We start from the raw sequence: 17723 nt of genomic DNA, 5'->3' as shown, positions 1-17723 counted from the left end.
GTCATGTTAAAGGGTTGTCTATGAAATCAAATTGATATTAGTCAGTCACTGACTACATTGTACCCAAGTACTGTCATTGCTATATGCTTCCTAACTATGAAAGCAACACCGTTCCTTCTTTGTCTTTCGTGCCCCAAGTAGTAAACAGTATGATTTTCTGACTGAAAGTGTCCTATTCCAGTCCATTTTATTAACTGCTGCCCAAGGTGTCAATCTGTAGTAAATTCATTTCATCTTTCACTGTGTCGGGCTTTCCTATATTCATGCTTCTAATGTTCCACGTTCCCATTGTAATTCTGTCTTTGCAGCTTCAGATTTTCTTTTCTCACATGTTAGTATATCAGCCGCTAGACATCCAAATGGCTTTAATCTAACAGCGTCATAAATGCCACCAGTACTTGGAGATCCTCAGCTCTATATCTCAGCAGATACATGAAGTATAATCTACAGCAGGTTAAAATATGGCCTCCAGAGAGACAAAATGGGGGAGTCAAATGGCAGGAAGTGAAAGAGCCCTAGCCTTAATCTGTAGAGGGATAATGAAGAGCAACACAGAATAGTAGAAGCATCAGGTCATTGAAGGAAGGAACCCGACTGGCAGCAAGTTCAAGCCAAATGGAGGAAGAATCTCTTCAAACAATGTATCCTTATCTTATGGGATTTGTTGCCATAAGACTCGACTCGAATCTGACAGATTATTACATAGAGCGCATTTGAAGATCTATGCTCAGGCAATATGTGCGGCAAAGTAGTGATTATTTTCCTCCCGTATCGTGTCCGCAAGTTCATGTCCGGCAGAGTTGTTCAGGGTCATGAAGGGGCTAATGTGCACCCCTTCCCCCTTGCCTCAGTACTTGGAACCAACAATTACTCGCTGTGATGTTTTTAATGAGTTTTTGTGTGGACAAAATCTCTCGTATTCGGGCCAACTTAGATTCAAACTCTACAATTGTTACAGAGTCTGATGCCGAGGTGTCCAGCAGCTCCTCTTATGTGATGATCCTGGATCAGTTTCAGTTCATGATTCCTGAGGATGTGGACAAGTTGCTTGGAATGGTGCAGCCTACCACCTGCCCTCTTGATCCTTGTCCAACATGGCTTATACTATTGGGTATGGAGACTGTTGTAGAGGGCCTGGTAGAGATTATAAACGCTTCTCTGGGGGAGGGCAGGATGCCTCCTTGTCTTAAGGAGGCCATTATTAGATTGCTTCTGAAGAAGCCTGACTTGGATCCCTTGGAGTTAAGCAACTACAGGCCTGTCTCCAATCTTCCATGGCTTGGCAAGGTGACTGAGAAGGTGGTAGCCTCCCAGCTCCAGGTGGTCTTGGAGGAAACTGATCATCTAGACCCATTTCAAACTGGCCATTTTACTCCCGTGTTGAAAGAACTATACTAGCTGCTGCTAAGTTTCTGGGCAAAATACAAGGTGCTGGTCATTACCTATAAAGCCCAAAACAGCTTAGGTCCTGGGTATTTAAGAGAACGTCTTCTTCACCATGAGCCCCACTACTCATTAAGGTCATCCGGAGAGGTTTGCCTGCGGCTACTTGGAAATAGGCCTTCTCCTTTGCTGCCCCTGGACTTTGGAATGCACTTTCTACTGAAATAAGAGCCTCCCCATCTCTGGCAACTTTTAAAAACGCACTGAAGACACATTTATTCACCCAGGCTTTTAATTACATCTCTGGTTTTAAATTTTAATGTTGGTTTTAAATGATTTTAATTGATTTAGTTTGGATTTTAATTTTTTTGTTGTTGTTGTAAACCGCCCTGAGCCATTTTTGGAAGGGCGGTATATAAATTAAACAAACGAATGAACACACACACGGCCAAGTACCCAACAGCCCTGATGCTCACTTAGAGAAAGTCATTTTAGAGACAAGTAAAGACTTCAGGATGAATCACTGGGGGCCTAAGTAGAGGAAGGGGTTCACTGCAGCCCCCCACAGCAGGGACAACGAGCAACCATGCTCCCTTAGAGTGTGCCCCAATGGGGCAGGCAAGGCACGAGCTGCCCTCACCAGGACTCACTCACTCTGCCATTCGGTAGATGGAGAGACTAAGTCCAACCTGACATGCCCCACTGGAGGTGCTCCTCTTGAACCAAGATGGAACCAGACTGCTGGCACTAAGAATCAAAAAGGCTGCAGAGCAGCTTTTGAAATGACGCCTGGGGGATGGCCAGCAGGAACTGGGTGGGATCTGGTTCGGCAAGCAAAATCCCCCAAGGTGCGAGGGTGCAAACGTTCCAGATAAAGCAGAAGGGGACAGAGTAGAGTGAGGAGTAGAGCAGATGGAAACACAGGACAACTGGTCAAAAAGGTCAAACGACAGTCAGGGAGATGGCACACGCCAACGCCAGGTAAGAGACTCTGTGGATAAGTTTTTATATGCCAATGCATATCGCAATTTCTGATTGTGTCATTTTTATAATTTTGTTTTTAATTCTGTGTAAGCCTTGGGGTTGTTTTAAAGAAAGGTGGTATATACATTTAACAAACACACACACACACACACACACACACAAATAAATAAACAAACAAATGCCAAAAGCCTCCAAGCTAAGATGGGTGAACTGGAGTGCTTGGTTGATAATTAAAACATAGACATAGTGGGCCTAACGGAAACTTGGCGGAATGGTGAGAACCAGTGGGAGACGGTTATTCCTGGATACCAACTCTATAGAAAGGACAGGGAGGGGCAGATTGTGGGGTGGAGCAGCACTGTATGTTAAAGAAGGGCTAGATTCCAACAAGCTAGAAAACCTAGGAGGACCAGAGTCCTCCATGGCTACTAGTCTACTAATGGCTACTAGTTGGAGGGCTGTGGGCCACCTCCAGCCTCAAAGGCTGGATGCCTCTGAGTACCAGTTGCAGGGGAGTAATAGCGGGAGAGAGGGCATGCCCCTTTCAACTCCTGGCTGTGGGTCCCCACGGCATCTGGTGGGCCACTGTGCGAAACAGGAGGCTGGACTAGATGAGCCTCCTTGGGCCTGATCCAGCAGGGCTGTTCTTATGTTCTCCACAGAATCACTATGAGTGTCAATAAGAGGACTGAAAAGAAATGTGTTACCAGGGACATGCTATCGCCTGCTGGATCAAAATGCCAAGATTGATCTGGATTTGGAGAAGCAAATCAGAGAGATGTCAGAGAGAGACAGAGCTGTAATAATGGGTGACTTCAATTACCCTCACATAGCCTGGGCAAATTCACATGTGGGTATTGACAGAGGGGCCAAATTACAAGACATGCTAAATGACTGTGCCTTAGAACAGCTGGACTCAGAACCAACCAGAGAGAGGGCAACCTTGGATTTAGTCCTGGGTGGTGCCCAGGACCTGGTGCAAGGAAAGGTACCACCAGGTTACATAATAACATAAGAACAGCCCTGCTGGATCAGGCCCAAGAAGGCCCATCTAGTCCAGCATCCTGTTTCACACAGTGGCCCACCAGATGCCGCTGGAAGCCTATAGGCAGGGGTTGAGGGCATGCCCTCTTTCCTGCTGTTACTCTCCTGCAACTGGTACTCATCCTGCCTTGGAGGCTGGAGGTGGCCTACAGCCCTCCGACTAGTAGCCGTTGATAGACCTCTCCTCCATGAAGTTATCCAAACCCCTCTTAAGTTTAGGAGGATACCAGCATGGCTAACAAGTAGAGTCAGGGAAGCTATAAAAGGGGGAAAGACTTCATTTGGAAAATGGAAGTCCTGCCCAAATAAACAGAACAGAAAGGAACAAACAAGGAGAGGAGAGCTGGTCTTGTGGAAGCCAGCATAACTTGTCCCCTTAGCTAAGCAGGTTCTGCCCTGGTTGCATTTGAAAGGGAGACTAGAAGTGTGAGCACTGCAAGATATTCCCCTCAGGGGATGGAGCTGCTCTGGGAAGAGCATCTAAGCTCCAAGTTCCCTCCCTGGCAGCATTTCCAAGATAGGGTTGAGAGAGATTCCTGCCTGCAATCTTGGAGAAGCTGCTGCCAGTCTGTGAAGACAATACTGAGCTAGATGGACCAATGGTCTGACTCAGTATATGGCAGCTTCCTATGTTCCTATGTAACTCTGGCAAAAGAAATGCAAAGAGACTATAACGGATGCAAAAAGTTTGAGGAACATACCATTGAGTCGGTGTCGAGTCCTGGCGACCACAGAGCCCCATGGTTGAATTGGTAGAATGCAGGAGGGGTTACCATTGCCTCCTCCTGCTTAGTATGATATGATGCCTTTCAGCATCTTCCTATATCGCTGCTGCCTGATATAGGTGTTTCCAATAGTCTGGGTAACATACCAGTGGGGATTTGAACCAGCAATTTCTTGCTCCCTAGGCAAGTTATTTCCCTGCTGCACCATTAGGTGGTAGCAAGCATGAATTGTCTCCTTTGCTAAGCAGGGCCTACTCTGGTTTGCATTTTAATGAGAGACTACATGTGAGCACTGTAAGAGATTCCCCTGAGGCAGGCCTGCTCAACTTTGGCCCTCTTGCAGATGTTGGCCTACAACTCCCATAATCCCTGGCTATTGGCTACTGTGGATGGGGATCACAGGAGTTATGCTCCAAAACCAGCTGGGGGTCTAAGCTGAGCAGGCCTGCCCTGAGGGGATGGGAACAGCATTTGCATACTCACATACAGAAGATCCCCAGTTCCCTCCCTGGCAGCATCTCCAGATAGGGCTGGGGAAGTTTCCTGCCTGCAACCTTGGAGAAGCTGCTGCCAGTCTGTGTAGACAATACTGAGCTGGATGGACCAAGGGTCTGACTCGGTAGGAGGCTGCTTCCTCTGTTCCTACGTGCCCCATGTAAGAACATAAGAACAGCCCTGCTGGATCAGGCCCAAAGAAGCCCATCTAGTCCAGCATCCTGTTTTGCACAGTGGCCCACCAGATGCCGCTGGAAGCCTCCAGGCAGGAGTTGTGGGCAAGGAATGGGAGAAAGCACACCAGCTGGGAGCTCTTCCTCACAGCAATGAACCACATGGCTCAACACGGAGCCTGAAGGCTGCTGTCAATCACAGAAAGGTCCAGGTCCAGAGAAAAAGGTCTCAGCAAGATTTGACTGAAAACAGCCAAGAAGGACCATGTAGACTCAGAGTGGGTTTGGACAGGGCGGGGCCTTTAGCAGCTCCTCCTGTACAGACGCCCAGGGCTTGAGCTACAGAGGTCCCGGGCAGTGTGGGATGGTGATGGTGTTTCAGCCTCCCTGCCTTTTTGGGTAGTCTGCTCAGCTACAGTTTTTAGAAGGCTATGGGAAGGCCTTCAGTGAAGACACTGAAGTGGTGGATAGCTTCTACATTTTAGGATCAATTGTCAACAGTAAAGGATACAGCCGTCAAGAAATACGCCGCAGACCAGCACTTGGTAGGGTAGCAATGAGGGCCTTGGAAAGGGATATTTAGAGGCCGTGACATGTCTACACCTACAAAGATTAGAATTGTCCGGACAATGGTTTTTCCCATGACACTCGATGGATGCAAAAGCTGGACTTTGAAGAAGCAAGATGGAAAAAGTATTGATGATTTTGAACTTTGGTGCTGGAGACGACTTTTGGGGATACCATGGACAGCCAGTAAAACAACCAAAGAGGTCACAGAAGAAATCAATCCAGAATTTTCACTTGAGGCACAAATGACCAGGCTCAAACTATCATATTTGGGAAACATTATGCGAAGTTCCAGCTCCCTTGAGAAGTCCATAATGCTGGGAGAAGTTGAAGGAAAGAGAAGAAGAGGACGACCAGCAGCCAGGTGGATGGACTCAATGACGACAGCCATGAAGGCACCACTGAGAGACCTTAAAGGCCAAGTGGAAGACAGATCATCCCGGAGAGAATCTATCTAGCTGGTCGCTGAGAGTCGACACCGACTTGACACTTATTCAATCAATCAATGGGAAGGCTATATTTTTAAAGCGGTATACGGATGTCCTTATGGGGCCCTTTGCTTTTCCTCTCATCATTCAAAGGCTTCTATAGGCCACTGAACGTAAGGCAGCAGGCACTGAGCGAGTGGTAGCCAAGGGAGGTTCTCCTCCCCTTTTCGAAGAACTAAGTGCTGCCCCACTGCTCAGCCAGGAGGAGGAATAGAAAGGGGCATAATTTGGAAGGAGAGCGGGGAGGGGCCTGGGGGCCTCGGCAGCACACTTCTCCAGGCCTGCTCAGCCAGAAGCTCGCTCTCTGCAGCTCACCAGGTTGGGAACGGGAACCTCCAGATCTTAGGAAGCCTATTTGGGCTTCAGCTGTAACTCAGCTCCAAGCTTCTAAAGTGGCTTTGTTTTGATTTATTTTTAAGTCAACATTCCATCTACAAATGACACCGTGGAACCCTAAGATAAAGCAGAAGAAAGTACAAAATGTTCAGCTCAGGACCTGGACAGTAACTAGGGAAACCAAGGGAGAACTGATCATGGGATGGGGGGCAGGGAGCTGGCCCCACAGAGGCCTCTTTGCCTCCCCTCCCTCCCCACTACCATCTGCTGGGCCAGCCCACAGGACCCTGAGTGGAGGGGCTGAGAGGCGAGTCTCTCTCAATGGGGGGGGGGCAGAGGATTTGGCCTGGGGGCTGCCCAAGGGAGCCTGCTTGATCTCTCCCGTCATCGGGGCGGGAGGGCCTGTTCTGTACCCTCTGAGGAAGGACAAGGGGCCACTTGGACCCCACCCCTGCCCATTGGCCGGCGTGCTGTCCAGAGGGGCATCATCATGAGGCGATGGGGCTTGGGCTGCCTGCTCCCAGATGCTGCAGCTGCCCCATGTCCTCTGCCAGCGGCTGCTCACTCCTCTCCTGTTCTTTAGGCTCTTGATGCTGCTGGTTTATCGCTGATTCTGTGATGGCCTCCGTATGATAGATTTCCTGGGGGATCTCACTGAAAGGCAGCTGGGAGGGAATAACAGCAACACCACCACTTTCCAGCCCTCTTGGCGGCAGAGAGGCATTTCAGAGCGCCCTTCCATGCCAAACGATCTGCCCGCAGGTAGCTTTACAAAGCGTATGGACTAGAGCAAGCTGGGTGAGGGGGCCAAGGCACCCAGGGCCAGCCCCACCGGATGCCCCCCGCACCCACCCTCGGGAGCAGCTCGGCTTTCCCTGCCGATGGGACAAAAGGCCACTTGGTTTCCAGGCAGGCCCAGGCTGGCCCAGGAGAAGGCAGCCTGCTAGCGAGACCCTCCGAGCGCACCTGCAGGCATCAGTCCGAGTTTGCTGTGCTTTGGGATCAGGACAGAACCAGATTCGGAAGCGAAGAGGCAGGAGCTGCGATGAAGAGCTACACAAGGCGGCGGCAAGGCTTTGTCTGCTGGGTGAGTGACTTTCCCCAGCTACCAGTGCAAACAGCACCTTGTCCTCTGGAACCACAGCAATCTGCAGCACATCTTTATCTCTGAGTTTTGGACAAGTCCTGCTTCTCTCCTTTAATTTTCTCTCTCCCTTTTTCAGAATTCACATTTGAAGCTTTCCCATTAAACAGCAAGCTTGAAAAAATTCTCCTACTTAGCAGATGACCCTGATGAAGGCCTAGGGTTTAATAATTTATGTAATGTTGTTCCAAAGTACAACACACAATAATTGAAATTTAACCACAATTGCTCTGTCTCAAAGCCAAAATGCATCCCTGGGAGTTGGGAGGCCCGATTTAAGGCATCTGTCCCAGACCTGGGACACCCCTTGGGCACCATGACCTCCCCCCCCCGCCACACCTCCCTGGCTGAAATCTCAACAGGACTCACAGCGGATGGCTTCTGAGTAAAGGCATGGGGGCGGGGGGGGGCACTGCAGGGCTGGATGCAAGTGCTGAACTGGGGAGAAGCTGCCACCACTTTATCAAGGTCAACATTCAGGTCAACATAGGCAATCCGGAGCTAAAGGGACGCATGGCCTGCACCAGTCTAAGGCAGGCATGCAGAGACAGATGGAGCGTGGCCGCGTGAGTGCCAGGAGGAAGCTTGGCCCGATTCCAGGAAGCGGGTTTTGGCATGGGCACAGCACCATTCCCTGGAAATGGAGCTCCTTGCCAAGCAAGGCACTCTGCAGTACATGCTGAACATAAGCACAGCCCAGCTGGATCAGGCCCAAGGAGGCCCGTCTAGTCCAGCATCCTGTTTCCCACAGCGGCCCACCAGATGCTGCTGGAGTTTAGGGTGTGCCCTCTCTCCTGCTGTTACTCCCCCGCAACTGGTACTCACAGGCATCCTGCCTTTATTATTATTATTATTTTATTATTTTTAAATTTTTATCCCGCTTTTCCTCCAAGGAGCCCAGAGCGGTGTACTACATACTTGAGTTTCTCTTTTCACAACAACCCTGTGAAGTAGGTTAGGCTGAGAGAGAAGTGACTGGCCCAGAGTCACCCAGCTAGTTTTATGGCTGAATGAGGATTTGTACTCGGGTCTCCCTGGTCCTAGTCCAGCACTCTAACCACTACACCACGCTGGCTCCACCCTTTGAGGCTGGAGGTGGCCTGTAGCCCTCCGACTAGTAGCCATTGACAGACATCCTGAAGGCAGCACATCTCTAGGCAGCGGCTTCTGTTTAACGACCCCAGCATGGAAAAGCAGAACCCAGACCTGCCCCTGGTGCTCTTGGAAAGGGGGCCATTTGAACCAACAGCCCTCTGACCTGCCGTGGGGCTCCAAAATGAGTCAGCGAAGAGGGAAGCCCTTCTCCAGTCAAACCCCGTCCCCCACAAGCCCTCTTTCTTCACCCCAGCTGCCAACCTGCCCCTCCTTCTGCTCCTTGAAACACTGCTCAGAGGAAGGCGGACATGGGTGGAAAGCGGTCTCTTCTCAAGCCCCTTCTACTTCCGCAAGGGAGAGGCTGCTCCACGCCAGAACAACCTGCTCACTCTCCCCACACTTCCACTGATGGGAGCTCTTGGCCTGAGCCAGGAGGGCTGTGAAGCTGGTCTCGTTCCAACAGGCTCTTCCCAGGTGATGCTTTTAATAAGCCTTGAACTGCTGCATCTGTAACTCCACTGTAATTTGTTTTTAGGCTAATTGCTATTTTATTATTGCTTTAATGAGCAAAAGCCACGATGATTATTTTTAAAGAAAGGCAGGATAGAATCAGGAGAGAGAGAGAGAGAGAGAGAGAGAGAGAGAGAGCGTGACCAACAGACCTGGAAGCCAAATTTAGGCTGATAGGTAGTGTATTGAAGTCCAGGACCCCTAAGGTAGCATTCTCAGAAATGCTACCTGTTCCACGCACAGGTACAGTGAGACAGGCAGAGCTGAGGGGTCTCAATGCGTGGATGAGACGTTGGTGCCGGGAGGAGGGGTTTAGATTTAGGCACTAGGATACATTTTGGGGCAAGCAAGGCCTGTACAAAAGGGACGGGCTGCACTTGAACCAAGATGGAACCAGACTGCTGGCGCTTAAAATAAAAAAGGTTACAGAGCAGCTTTTAAAATGACACCTGGGGAACAGCCGATGGGAGATGGGGAGTATCCCATTCAGCAGAAGCCATCCTTTAAAGTGTGAGGGTGCAAAGGATTCAGATAAAACAGAAGGGGTCAGAGCAGAACCACATAAAGAGCAGACAGGAGCCTGTGCCTGCAGGTCAAAGAGTCAAAAGAATAACATACATCAGGGGAGAGATTCAGTGTATAGGTGCTTATATGCCAATGCCAGAAGCCTCCGAGCCAAGATGGGTGAGCTGGAGTGCTTGGTTGCTAATGCAGAAATAGATATAGTGGGCATAACAGAAACATGGTGGAACAGTGAGAACCAGTGGGACACTGTTATCCCTGGGTATAAACTCTATAGAAAGGACAGGGAGGGGCGCCTTGGAGGAGGGGTAGCACTGTATATTAAAGAAGGGATAGAATCTAGAAAACTAGAAAGATGACAAAAACTAGAAAAGCTAGAAAACCTAGGTGGACTGGAGTCCTCCACAGAAACCCTGTGGGTGACTATACAAGGCCGGAAAGGGAACGTGTTACTGGGGACGTGCTATCGCCCTCCAGATCAAAATGCCGACAGTGACTGGGAGTTGCAGGAGGAAATCAGGGAGGTGTCAAGGAGAGGCAGGGCTGTAATTATGGGTGATTTCAACTACCCACACATAGACTGGGTAAATTCACATTCAAGTCAGGACAAAGAGGTCAAATTTCTAGATACGCTAAATGACTGTGCCCTAGAACAGTTGGTCATGGAACCGACCAGAGAGAAGGCGACCTTGGATCTAATTCTGAGTGACACCCAGGACCTGGTGCGTGATGTCAGTGTCATCGACCCTTTAGGGAACAGTGACCACAGTGCCATCAAATTCAGCATACATGCGGGGAGAGAATCACCAAGGATGTCTAACACAGACATTTTGAATTTCAGAAGAGGAAACGTCTCCAAAATGAGGAGTATGGTGAAAAGAAAGCTGAGGGGGGCAATCAGGAGAGTCACTTCAGAGTGCATGGAGTTTACTCAAAACCACAATACTAGAAGCCCAGTTAGATTGTATACCCAAAAGGAGGAAAGGTACCACTAAGTCCAGGAGGATGCCAGCATGGCTAACGGGTACTGTCAAGGAAGCCATAAAAGGGAAGAAGACTTCCTTCTGAAATTGGAAGGCCTGTCCAAATGAAGAGAACAGAAAGGAACACAAACTCTGGCAAAAGAAATGCAAGGCAACAATAAGGGAGGTGGAAAGAGAGTTTGAGGAAAATTTAGCCAAAAGTATCAAGGGGAATAACAAAAACTTCTTTAAGTACATCAGAAGCAGGAAACCTGCCAGGGAGGCAGTTTGACCATTAGACAATGAGGGAGTGAAAGGGATTATTAAGGAGGATATGGAGGTTGCAGAGAAGCTGAATGAGTTCTTTGCATCTGTCTTCATGGCAGAGGATACTGAGCATATACCTGTTCCTGAACCAGGCTTTTTAGGGATGGAGGCTAGAGAGCTGAGTCAGATAAAAGGGATGATGTTCTAAACTGTCTGGAAAAACTGAAAGCTAACAAATCACCAGGGCCGGATGGCATCCATCCAAGAGTTCTCAAAGAACTCAAATGTGAAATTGCCGACCTCTTCACTAAAATTTTCCACTTATACCTGAAATCGGGCTCTGTACCAGAGGACTGGAGAGTAGCAAATGTAACACCGATTTTCAAAAAGGGATCCAGGGGCGATCCGGGAAATTAAAGGCCAGTTAGCCTAACGTCCGTTCCAGGCAAATTGATGGAAAGCATCCTCAAGGATAAAATTGTAAAGCACCTAGAAGAACAGGCCCTGCTGGGAGTGAGCCAGCATGGCTTCCGCAAAGGTAAATCTTGCCTCACCAACCTTTTGGACTTCTTTGAGAGTGTCAACGAGTGTGTGGATCAAGGTGATCCAGTTGACATCGTCTGCCTGGACTTCCAAAAAGCTTTTGACAAAGTTCCTCATCAAAGACTCCTGAGGAAACTTAGCTGTCATGGGATAAAGGGACAAGTACATGTGTGGATTGCTAAAAAAGACAGGAAACAGAGAGTAGGTAAAAATGGAGAGTTTTCACAATGGAGGGAAGTAAGAAGTCGGGTCCCCCAGGGATCTGTACTGGGACCGGTGCTTTTTAATTTATTAATCAATGATCTAGAAGCAGGGGTAAGCAGAGATGTGGCCAAATTTGCAGATGATACCAAGCTCTCCCGGGTAGTGAAATGGATTGTGAGGAGCTTCAAAAGGATCTCTCCAAACTGGGGGAGTGGGCGACAAAATGGCAAATGAGGTTCAATGTTAGCAAGTATAAAGTGATGCACATTGGGACGAAAAACCCCAATTTCAAGTATATGCTGATGGGATCCGAGCTGTCGGTGACGGACCAGGAGAGGATCTTGGGGTCGTGGTGGACAGCTCATTGAAAGTGTCGACTCAATGTGTGGCAGCTGTTAAAAAGGCAAATTCCATGCTAGGGATCATTAGAAAGGGGATTGAAAATAAAACGGCTGACATTATAATGCCCTTATACAAAACTATGGTGTGACCACACTTGGAGTACTGCATACAATTCTGGTCACCACATCTAAAGAAGGACATTGTAGAACTGGAAAAGGTGCAGAAGAGGGCAACCAAGATGATCAGGGGCCTAGAGCACCTTTCTTATGAGGCAAGACTACAGCACCTGGGGCTTTTTAGTTTAGAAAAACGACGACTGCGGGGAGACATGCTAGAGGTCTATACAATCATGCATGGTGTGGAGAAAGTGGAGAGAGAGAGATTCTTTTCCCTCTCACACAACACGAGAACCAGGGGTCATTCCATGAAATTGATTGCCAGGAGGTCTAGGACCAACAAACGGATGTACTTTTTCACACAACGCGTGAACCACTTGTGGAACTCTCTACCACAGGAGGTGGTGACAGCCAACAACCTGGATGGCTTTAAGAGGGGTTTGGATGACTTCATGGAGGAGAGGTCTAGCAATGGCTACTAGTCAGAGGGCTGTGGGCCAGCCTCAAAGGCAGGATGCCTCTGAGTACCAGTTGCAGGGGAGTAATGGCAGGAGAGAGGGCACACCCTCAACTCCTGCCTGTGGCTTCCAGCGGCATCTGGTGGACTAGTTGGGCCTCCTTGGGCCTGATCCAGCAGGGCTGTTCTTATGTTCTTATGACCTCTGCCCTCTGTTCCTGGATTCACCGCCAGCTCCTCGGGAGCCTCAGGCCCGCTGCCAGAGAGCCTTTCACATGCAATGCCACATGGGAGGACAGCTGGTCTCATGGTAGCAAGCATGGCTTCTCCCCTTTGCTACACAGGGTCTGCCCTGGTTTGCATCTGAATGGGAGACCACATGTGTGAGCACTGGAAGATAGTAGGGGATGGGGCCGCTCTGGGAAGAGCACCTGCCTGCTTGCATGCAGAAGGTCCCAAGTTCCTGCCCTGGCAGCGGCTTCAGATAAGGCTGCTTGCAACCTTGGAGAAGCCGCTGCCAGTCTGGGCAGACAATCCTGAGCGAGATGGACCAAGAGTCTGACTCGGTAGAAGGCAGCTCGCTCTGTTCCATCCGTTCTGCTCCCGTCCCCTCCTGAGGATTGCTCCTTTTCGAATCCTGCAGACATGAAGCATAATCTCTGTAGGGGGAAAACGATGACCCTGCCACCTCCGACAGACACCCTCAGGATCTCCCCAAGGCTCAAGGCTGCGCCAACATCCTTGACGGCCACTTGCTGTACCACTATGAGCTGCAAATACTCGAGTCTGGGAAAGGAACATATTGTTCCTTTGCTCTGTGCTTAGAAGGAACTTATTGACATGGTGCCCAAGCAAAAGACGCCCACTGCCCCGCCCCCCCCAAAAAACCCCCAACAAGGGAGAGAGAAGTCAGGTCCTTCAGCTCAGGGAAGCTGCTCAGCCTTCTGAGAACTCCCTCCCCAACGCAAAGGGACGACGCATCACAGCGGCCCGCCCTATGGAGGCAGCCCCTGGACAGCTTAGACCCTTCAGACACCACTTCACCGAGGCAGGCCTCAGAACGCCAAGAGGGTCCGCTTGCCCCCCCCCCACACACACACACCATGTGCGCCTCTTCCAGACCCACCTGCCCCGGCCAGGCAGCCAGAGGCTTCGCTTGGGCATCCTCTTCCGAAGCAACGTCGGGTGCTTGCGATCCTGCCAGCCAAGCAAGCCGAGCGAGGTGGAGGCTGCGCAGGTGTGAGCCGGTGGCTCCAGCATCAGCCGCCTCACTTTCCCAGCAATGGCTCCATGACAGGAGCCTCAGTCCCCATCAGGTCCTGCTCACACAGTAATCCTGGAAGAACCACCGGCATCACATGGCCCCCCAGCGGAAGCCTCGGCACGTATGAGGCACTCCCTCGTGGCTTCAGAAAGCGAGGCAGCGGAGGCCGAGGCCCTCTCGCTCAGAGGCCAGCCACAAAACCCGCTCTTTGGAAGACGGCCCTGCCACCGGACACAGCCAACCCTCTTTTGAAACAAGCACTTGAGGAATGACAGGAGGAAGTCCCGAGACCATCGGAGACGGGACATCTAATCAGTGCTGGAAGGAGCCAATGTGCATTTGCCCAGAATCAATGGAGGGCACCACCCATGCCACAAAAGTCCAGACCCATCTGAGATGCCTCCCAGGCAGAGAGTATTTGTTGCTCTGCCCAGCCCCCTCTCCAGCCATAGCAGCTGGTCCTAATGAGACGGGGCGCCCAAGGAGACAGCTCGGGTTTCCCTCTCTTCCTGCCCCGCCTGAGGGCCACGCTGCCTGCAGGCTTGCCATTCATAAGGTAGAGCTGTGTCCTTAACTACACAGCTGCACCTGACGAATGGCCAGCCTGCAGGCAGCACATCTTTTGGGCAAGGCAGGAAGAGAGGGAGGGAAGCAGAGGCAGCTGTGCCTCCTTTGCTGCCCCCGGCCCATTAGGACAAGCCTCTCCTGCTCTCCAGAACACAATACCATTTCTACAAAAGCGGGTGGGGGAGTCCGCACTCCTGAGAGATTCACCCTCACCAAGACCTCCCCACAGAAAAACCTCGGAAAAGGAAAACTGAACAGAACAAACGACATTTAGAAGAAGAGGAGGAGAACAGATACTCACACTAGACGGGCCAGGTCAAGGGGCTTCTCCGGCTGTTCCGGGTAGACCGGGTGAGGAGGCGGCTCCCTAGCAGGCACACAACCCAGAGACTTACTAATGGCATGGCTCAGCTTCTTGGCAGGCGATTTCTGGGTTTTTTTTAAAAAAGAAAGAATTAAACACAGAGACTGGCGTTAAAACAGCAGATCAATCTGTGCAGCACAGTATCAAAGCATACCACCATTGACCCTCAAAGGCTGGGGAGGTCTCCGTGTTCGAGGCAAGGCACCAGGGAGGGGAGTGTGGCCTTCGCCAGCACTCTGCCCCTGCAGCATCGAGAGGCAGGAGTCCACTGCTGAACGGGTCAAGCCCCAAGAAGGCCTCGCACTCGCTTTGGGAGGCTTCTCAGAGCAGGGTGTGCTAGGACCACCGCGAGGAGCTACAGTTCACACCCGGGAAACCAAGGTTCTGTTCTACTGACCTCCGTACCGTAACGCTGGGACCATCAGCAGCAGTGCTTCCCTGATGGAACAATTACCCCCTAGCCATGTGGCGAAGCCACAGAGCGCAGGGCCCAATTTGCCTCCCATCTGTGGTTTCGCCACCTGGGGTGCAATTCTACAACCCTGACCACTAAGTACTAAGGTCATGGCTGAGCAAAGCTCCGTGAATGCACATTTGCTCTCATAAGCTTCCTCTCAATGTGCCATTTACAGAACGGGGGCATTTCAGCAGGGACCGAGCAGTGACGTGAGAGGGGTGGATCCGAGAGCCCTGCGCAGAAGGCAGCAACCCGGCAGCCTGAGAGACGTCTTTGGCCTCTGAGCCTTCAAGCATCTCCCAACTGGGCACTGCAACAAGACAAGAGCAAGACTGGAGGGAACCTTTACAACGGGAGAGTCTGTGCCCCGCAGGCAGTGGCAGGCTGAGAACGGGATGCACGCACAGACACAGACACAGACACAGACACAGACACAGACACAGACACAGACACAGACACAGACACAGACACAGTCTTTAGGGTTGCAAATGCCAGCGCAAAGGAGAGGCATGGAAGCCAGTCCATCCAGAACAGTGTCCAGAAGAGAGCTCACCCACCCCTTCAAGTCCACACAGTGGACAAGGAACCCCCTGGGGCCACTGGAGAGAAGCAGGGCAGGGAGACCAGCCAGACAGCAGCAGAACATGACCGACCCGGGACAGAGCACAGAAAGGGTTCGCTCTGGCAGACACCAGCGAGGGGGGGACGGAAGGCTACGCACAACTAACCAGGCAGTGCCACAGAAGCCTTGGACAGCAAACAGCCCTGTGCATGCAATCAGCCGGCACACTTTGACACCCGTTAGTCGAACTCCTCCCCAGCCAGCCAGTCTTCTGACTTTTTCCTCACCATTTTGAAAGTCTAATAAGTGAATTTCTTAGGTGTTCGCTACCCCCCACCCCACCCCCCTGCGTAGTCTCTGCTTAGTCCCAAATGGATTGAAGACAAGGATTGAAGAATAGAACAGTATCGGACCTCTGAAAAGTATACAGTGTTCTGTGCTTGATTGGCCAGCAAACTCGCCTGACCTGACCCCATAGAGAATCTATGGGGCATTGCCGAGAGAAGGATGAGAGACACGAGACCAAACAATGCAGAAGAGCTGAAGGCCGCTAATGAAGCATCCTGGTCTTCCATAAGACCTCATCAGTGCCACAGGCTGATAGCATCCATGCCACGCTGCATTGAGGTAGTAATTGCTGCAAAAGGGGCCCAAACCAAGTACTGAATACATATGCATGCTTATACTTTTCAGAGGTCCGATATTGTTCTATTCTTCAATCCTTGTCTTCTTGGTTCCATGTAATATTCTAATTTTCTGGGATTGTGGATTTGGGGTTTTCATGAGCTGTACGCCATGATCATCACAATGATAACAAATTAAGGCTTGACTTATCTCGCTTTGCATGTAATGCGTCTGTCTCATATATCAGTTTCACCTTTTAATTTGCATTACTGAAATTAATGGACTTTTGCACAATATTCTAATTTTCCGAGTTTCACCTGTATATATATATTTCCAAAAATTATTAAGTTAAAATCCCACACTATACTTGCATGGGAATTCAGTGAAATTAACAGAATTTGTGCCAAGCACAGGGCAAAAAACCCGCTGCCCTAATCCAGCAAGAGTCAGTCAGTGTGCAGAAATATGTTGCAAGAAACTGCTCCAGGGAGAAAATGTAACTGCATCCAAAAAACCCCAGTTGCATCTGCAGATCTGGCCCCAATCCAGAGGCCCAGCAGGCTGCATGTGCACAGCTAAGTGCATGGATTCCCCAGCCCCACCCCAGCAATGCACATGTGTGTGTGCGCGCATGTGCACTTTCTGTGCAAGAATGCCTTTCCCCCACTCCTATAACAGAGATATTCTGCTGGGCAGAAAAGTGAGGAAAAGGTGCTCCACAAGCCCCATAAGGACCGCTGTGATCGACAAGCCACAATCTATATTCACTTTTATTCACTATAAAGCAAACGCCTCATTTTAAATTATGAATCTGCTCTCAAACCACCCAGAGTCAAAGCCGGGGCTTGGACCACTTTTCTGGGACTAAGGCCTCTTGCTAGAAAGCAGACTCAGTGGCTGGTGGAGTCATGTTAACAGCAAATCACCGCCTTGACAAAGACAGAAAAGGGGTTGAGGCCTGGGGGTGGGGGGGAGGACCTCTCCTACAAGTGCAAAAGCCATGCCCTGGGGGTCTGGGGTGTGCCTAGCGCCCCTCACCCTCTTCGATCAAAGGCAGAGGGGACAGACGCCTGGGAAAAGAAGCAGGGAGGAGCACAACCCCATGGGGCTGCTTTCTGTTTGCAACCGGAGAATTCCTCCCCAAGGCAGATGAGGAGACTCGACTCCTGCCTTCGTACCTGAGCAGATCCTGCCCTCTGCTGGAGACAGGTTCTACAAAGCTACACGTTTTAGCAAAATCCAAGAGTCATATGGCCCCTTGAAAGAGCAACATCTGTGCTGCAGAAGAGGGGTTCTCCGCCTTGGGTCCCTGATGTTGGCCTTGGTGGTTGGGGAGGATGGGATTCCTCGTCCAATAATTGTCCCCATCTAGGAGCCCAAGGTTGAGAACTGCGGCTGGACCACATAAAATGAGCTCCTGCTACAACAAGTCTGATCGTCTTTAAGCTGCCAAAAGGCTCTTATTTCCGCTGCAGAAGACTAGCACTCTCGTAATCCCCTGGAAGTTCTGTTAGAAACAGCCCAGGAG

The 17723-nt window shown here is 50.5% G+C and overlaps 1 protein-coding gene across 8 annotated transcripts in view; it reads right to left on the bottom strand.

Moving 5' to 3' along the window:
• The window catches only part of DTNB (dystrobrevin beta), a 134358-nt gene that overhangs the window by 75985 nt on the left and 40650 nt on the right, over window positions 1–17723 (bottom strand). For 6 of the 8 annotated variants that reach the window (XM_053250483.1, XM_053250498.1, XM_053250507.1 and 3 more), the window contains one exon: window positions 14490–14617. In XM_053250483.1, the coding sequence (XP_053106458.1) occupies window positions 14490–14617 (128 nt within the window). The remainder of the gene's footprint in view (window positions 1–14489; window positions 14618–17723) is intronic. The other 2 variants (XR_008307256.1, XR_008307255.1) reach the window with 1 other exon arrangement.

This window comes from Hemicordylus capensis, chromosome 1, assembly GCF_027244095.1.
Source record: "Hemicordylus capensis ecotype Gifberg chromosome 1, rHemCap1.1.pri, whole genome shotgun sequence".
NCBI classification, from domain to species: Eukaryota; Metazoa; Chordata; class Lepidosauria; order Squamata; family Cordylidae; genus Hemicordylus; species Hemicordylus capensis.
Note: the sequence above shows the minus strand (reverse complement) of the source record. Positions and strands in the feature narration are given on the sequence as shown.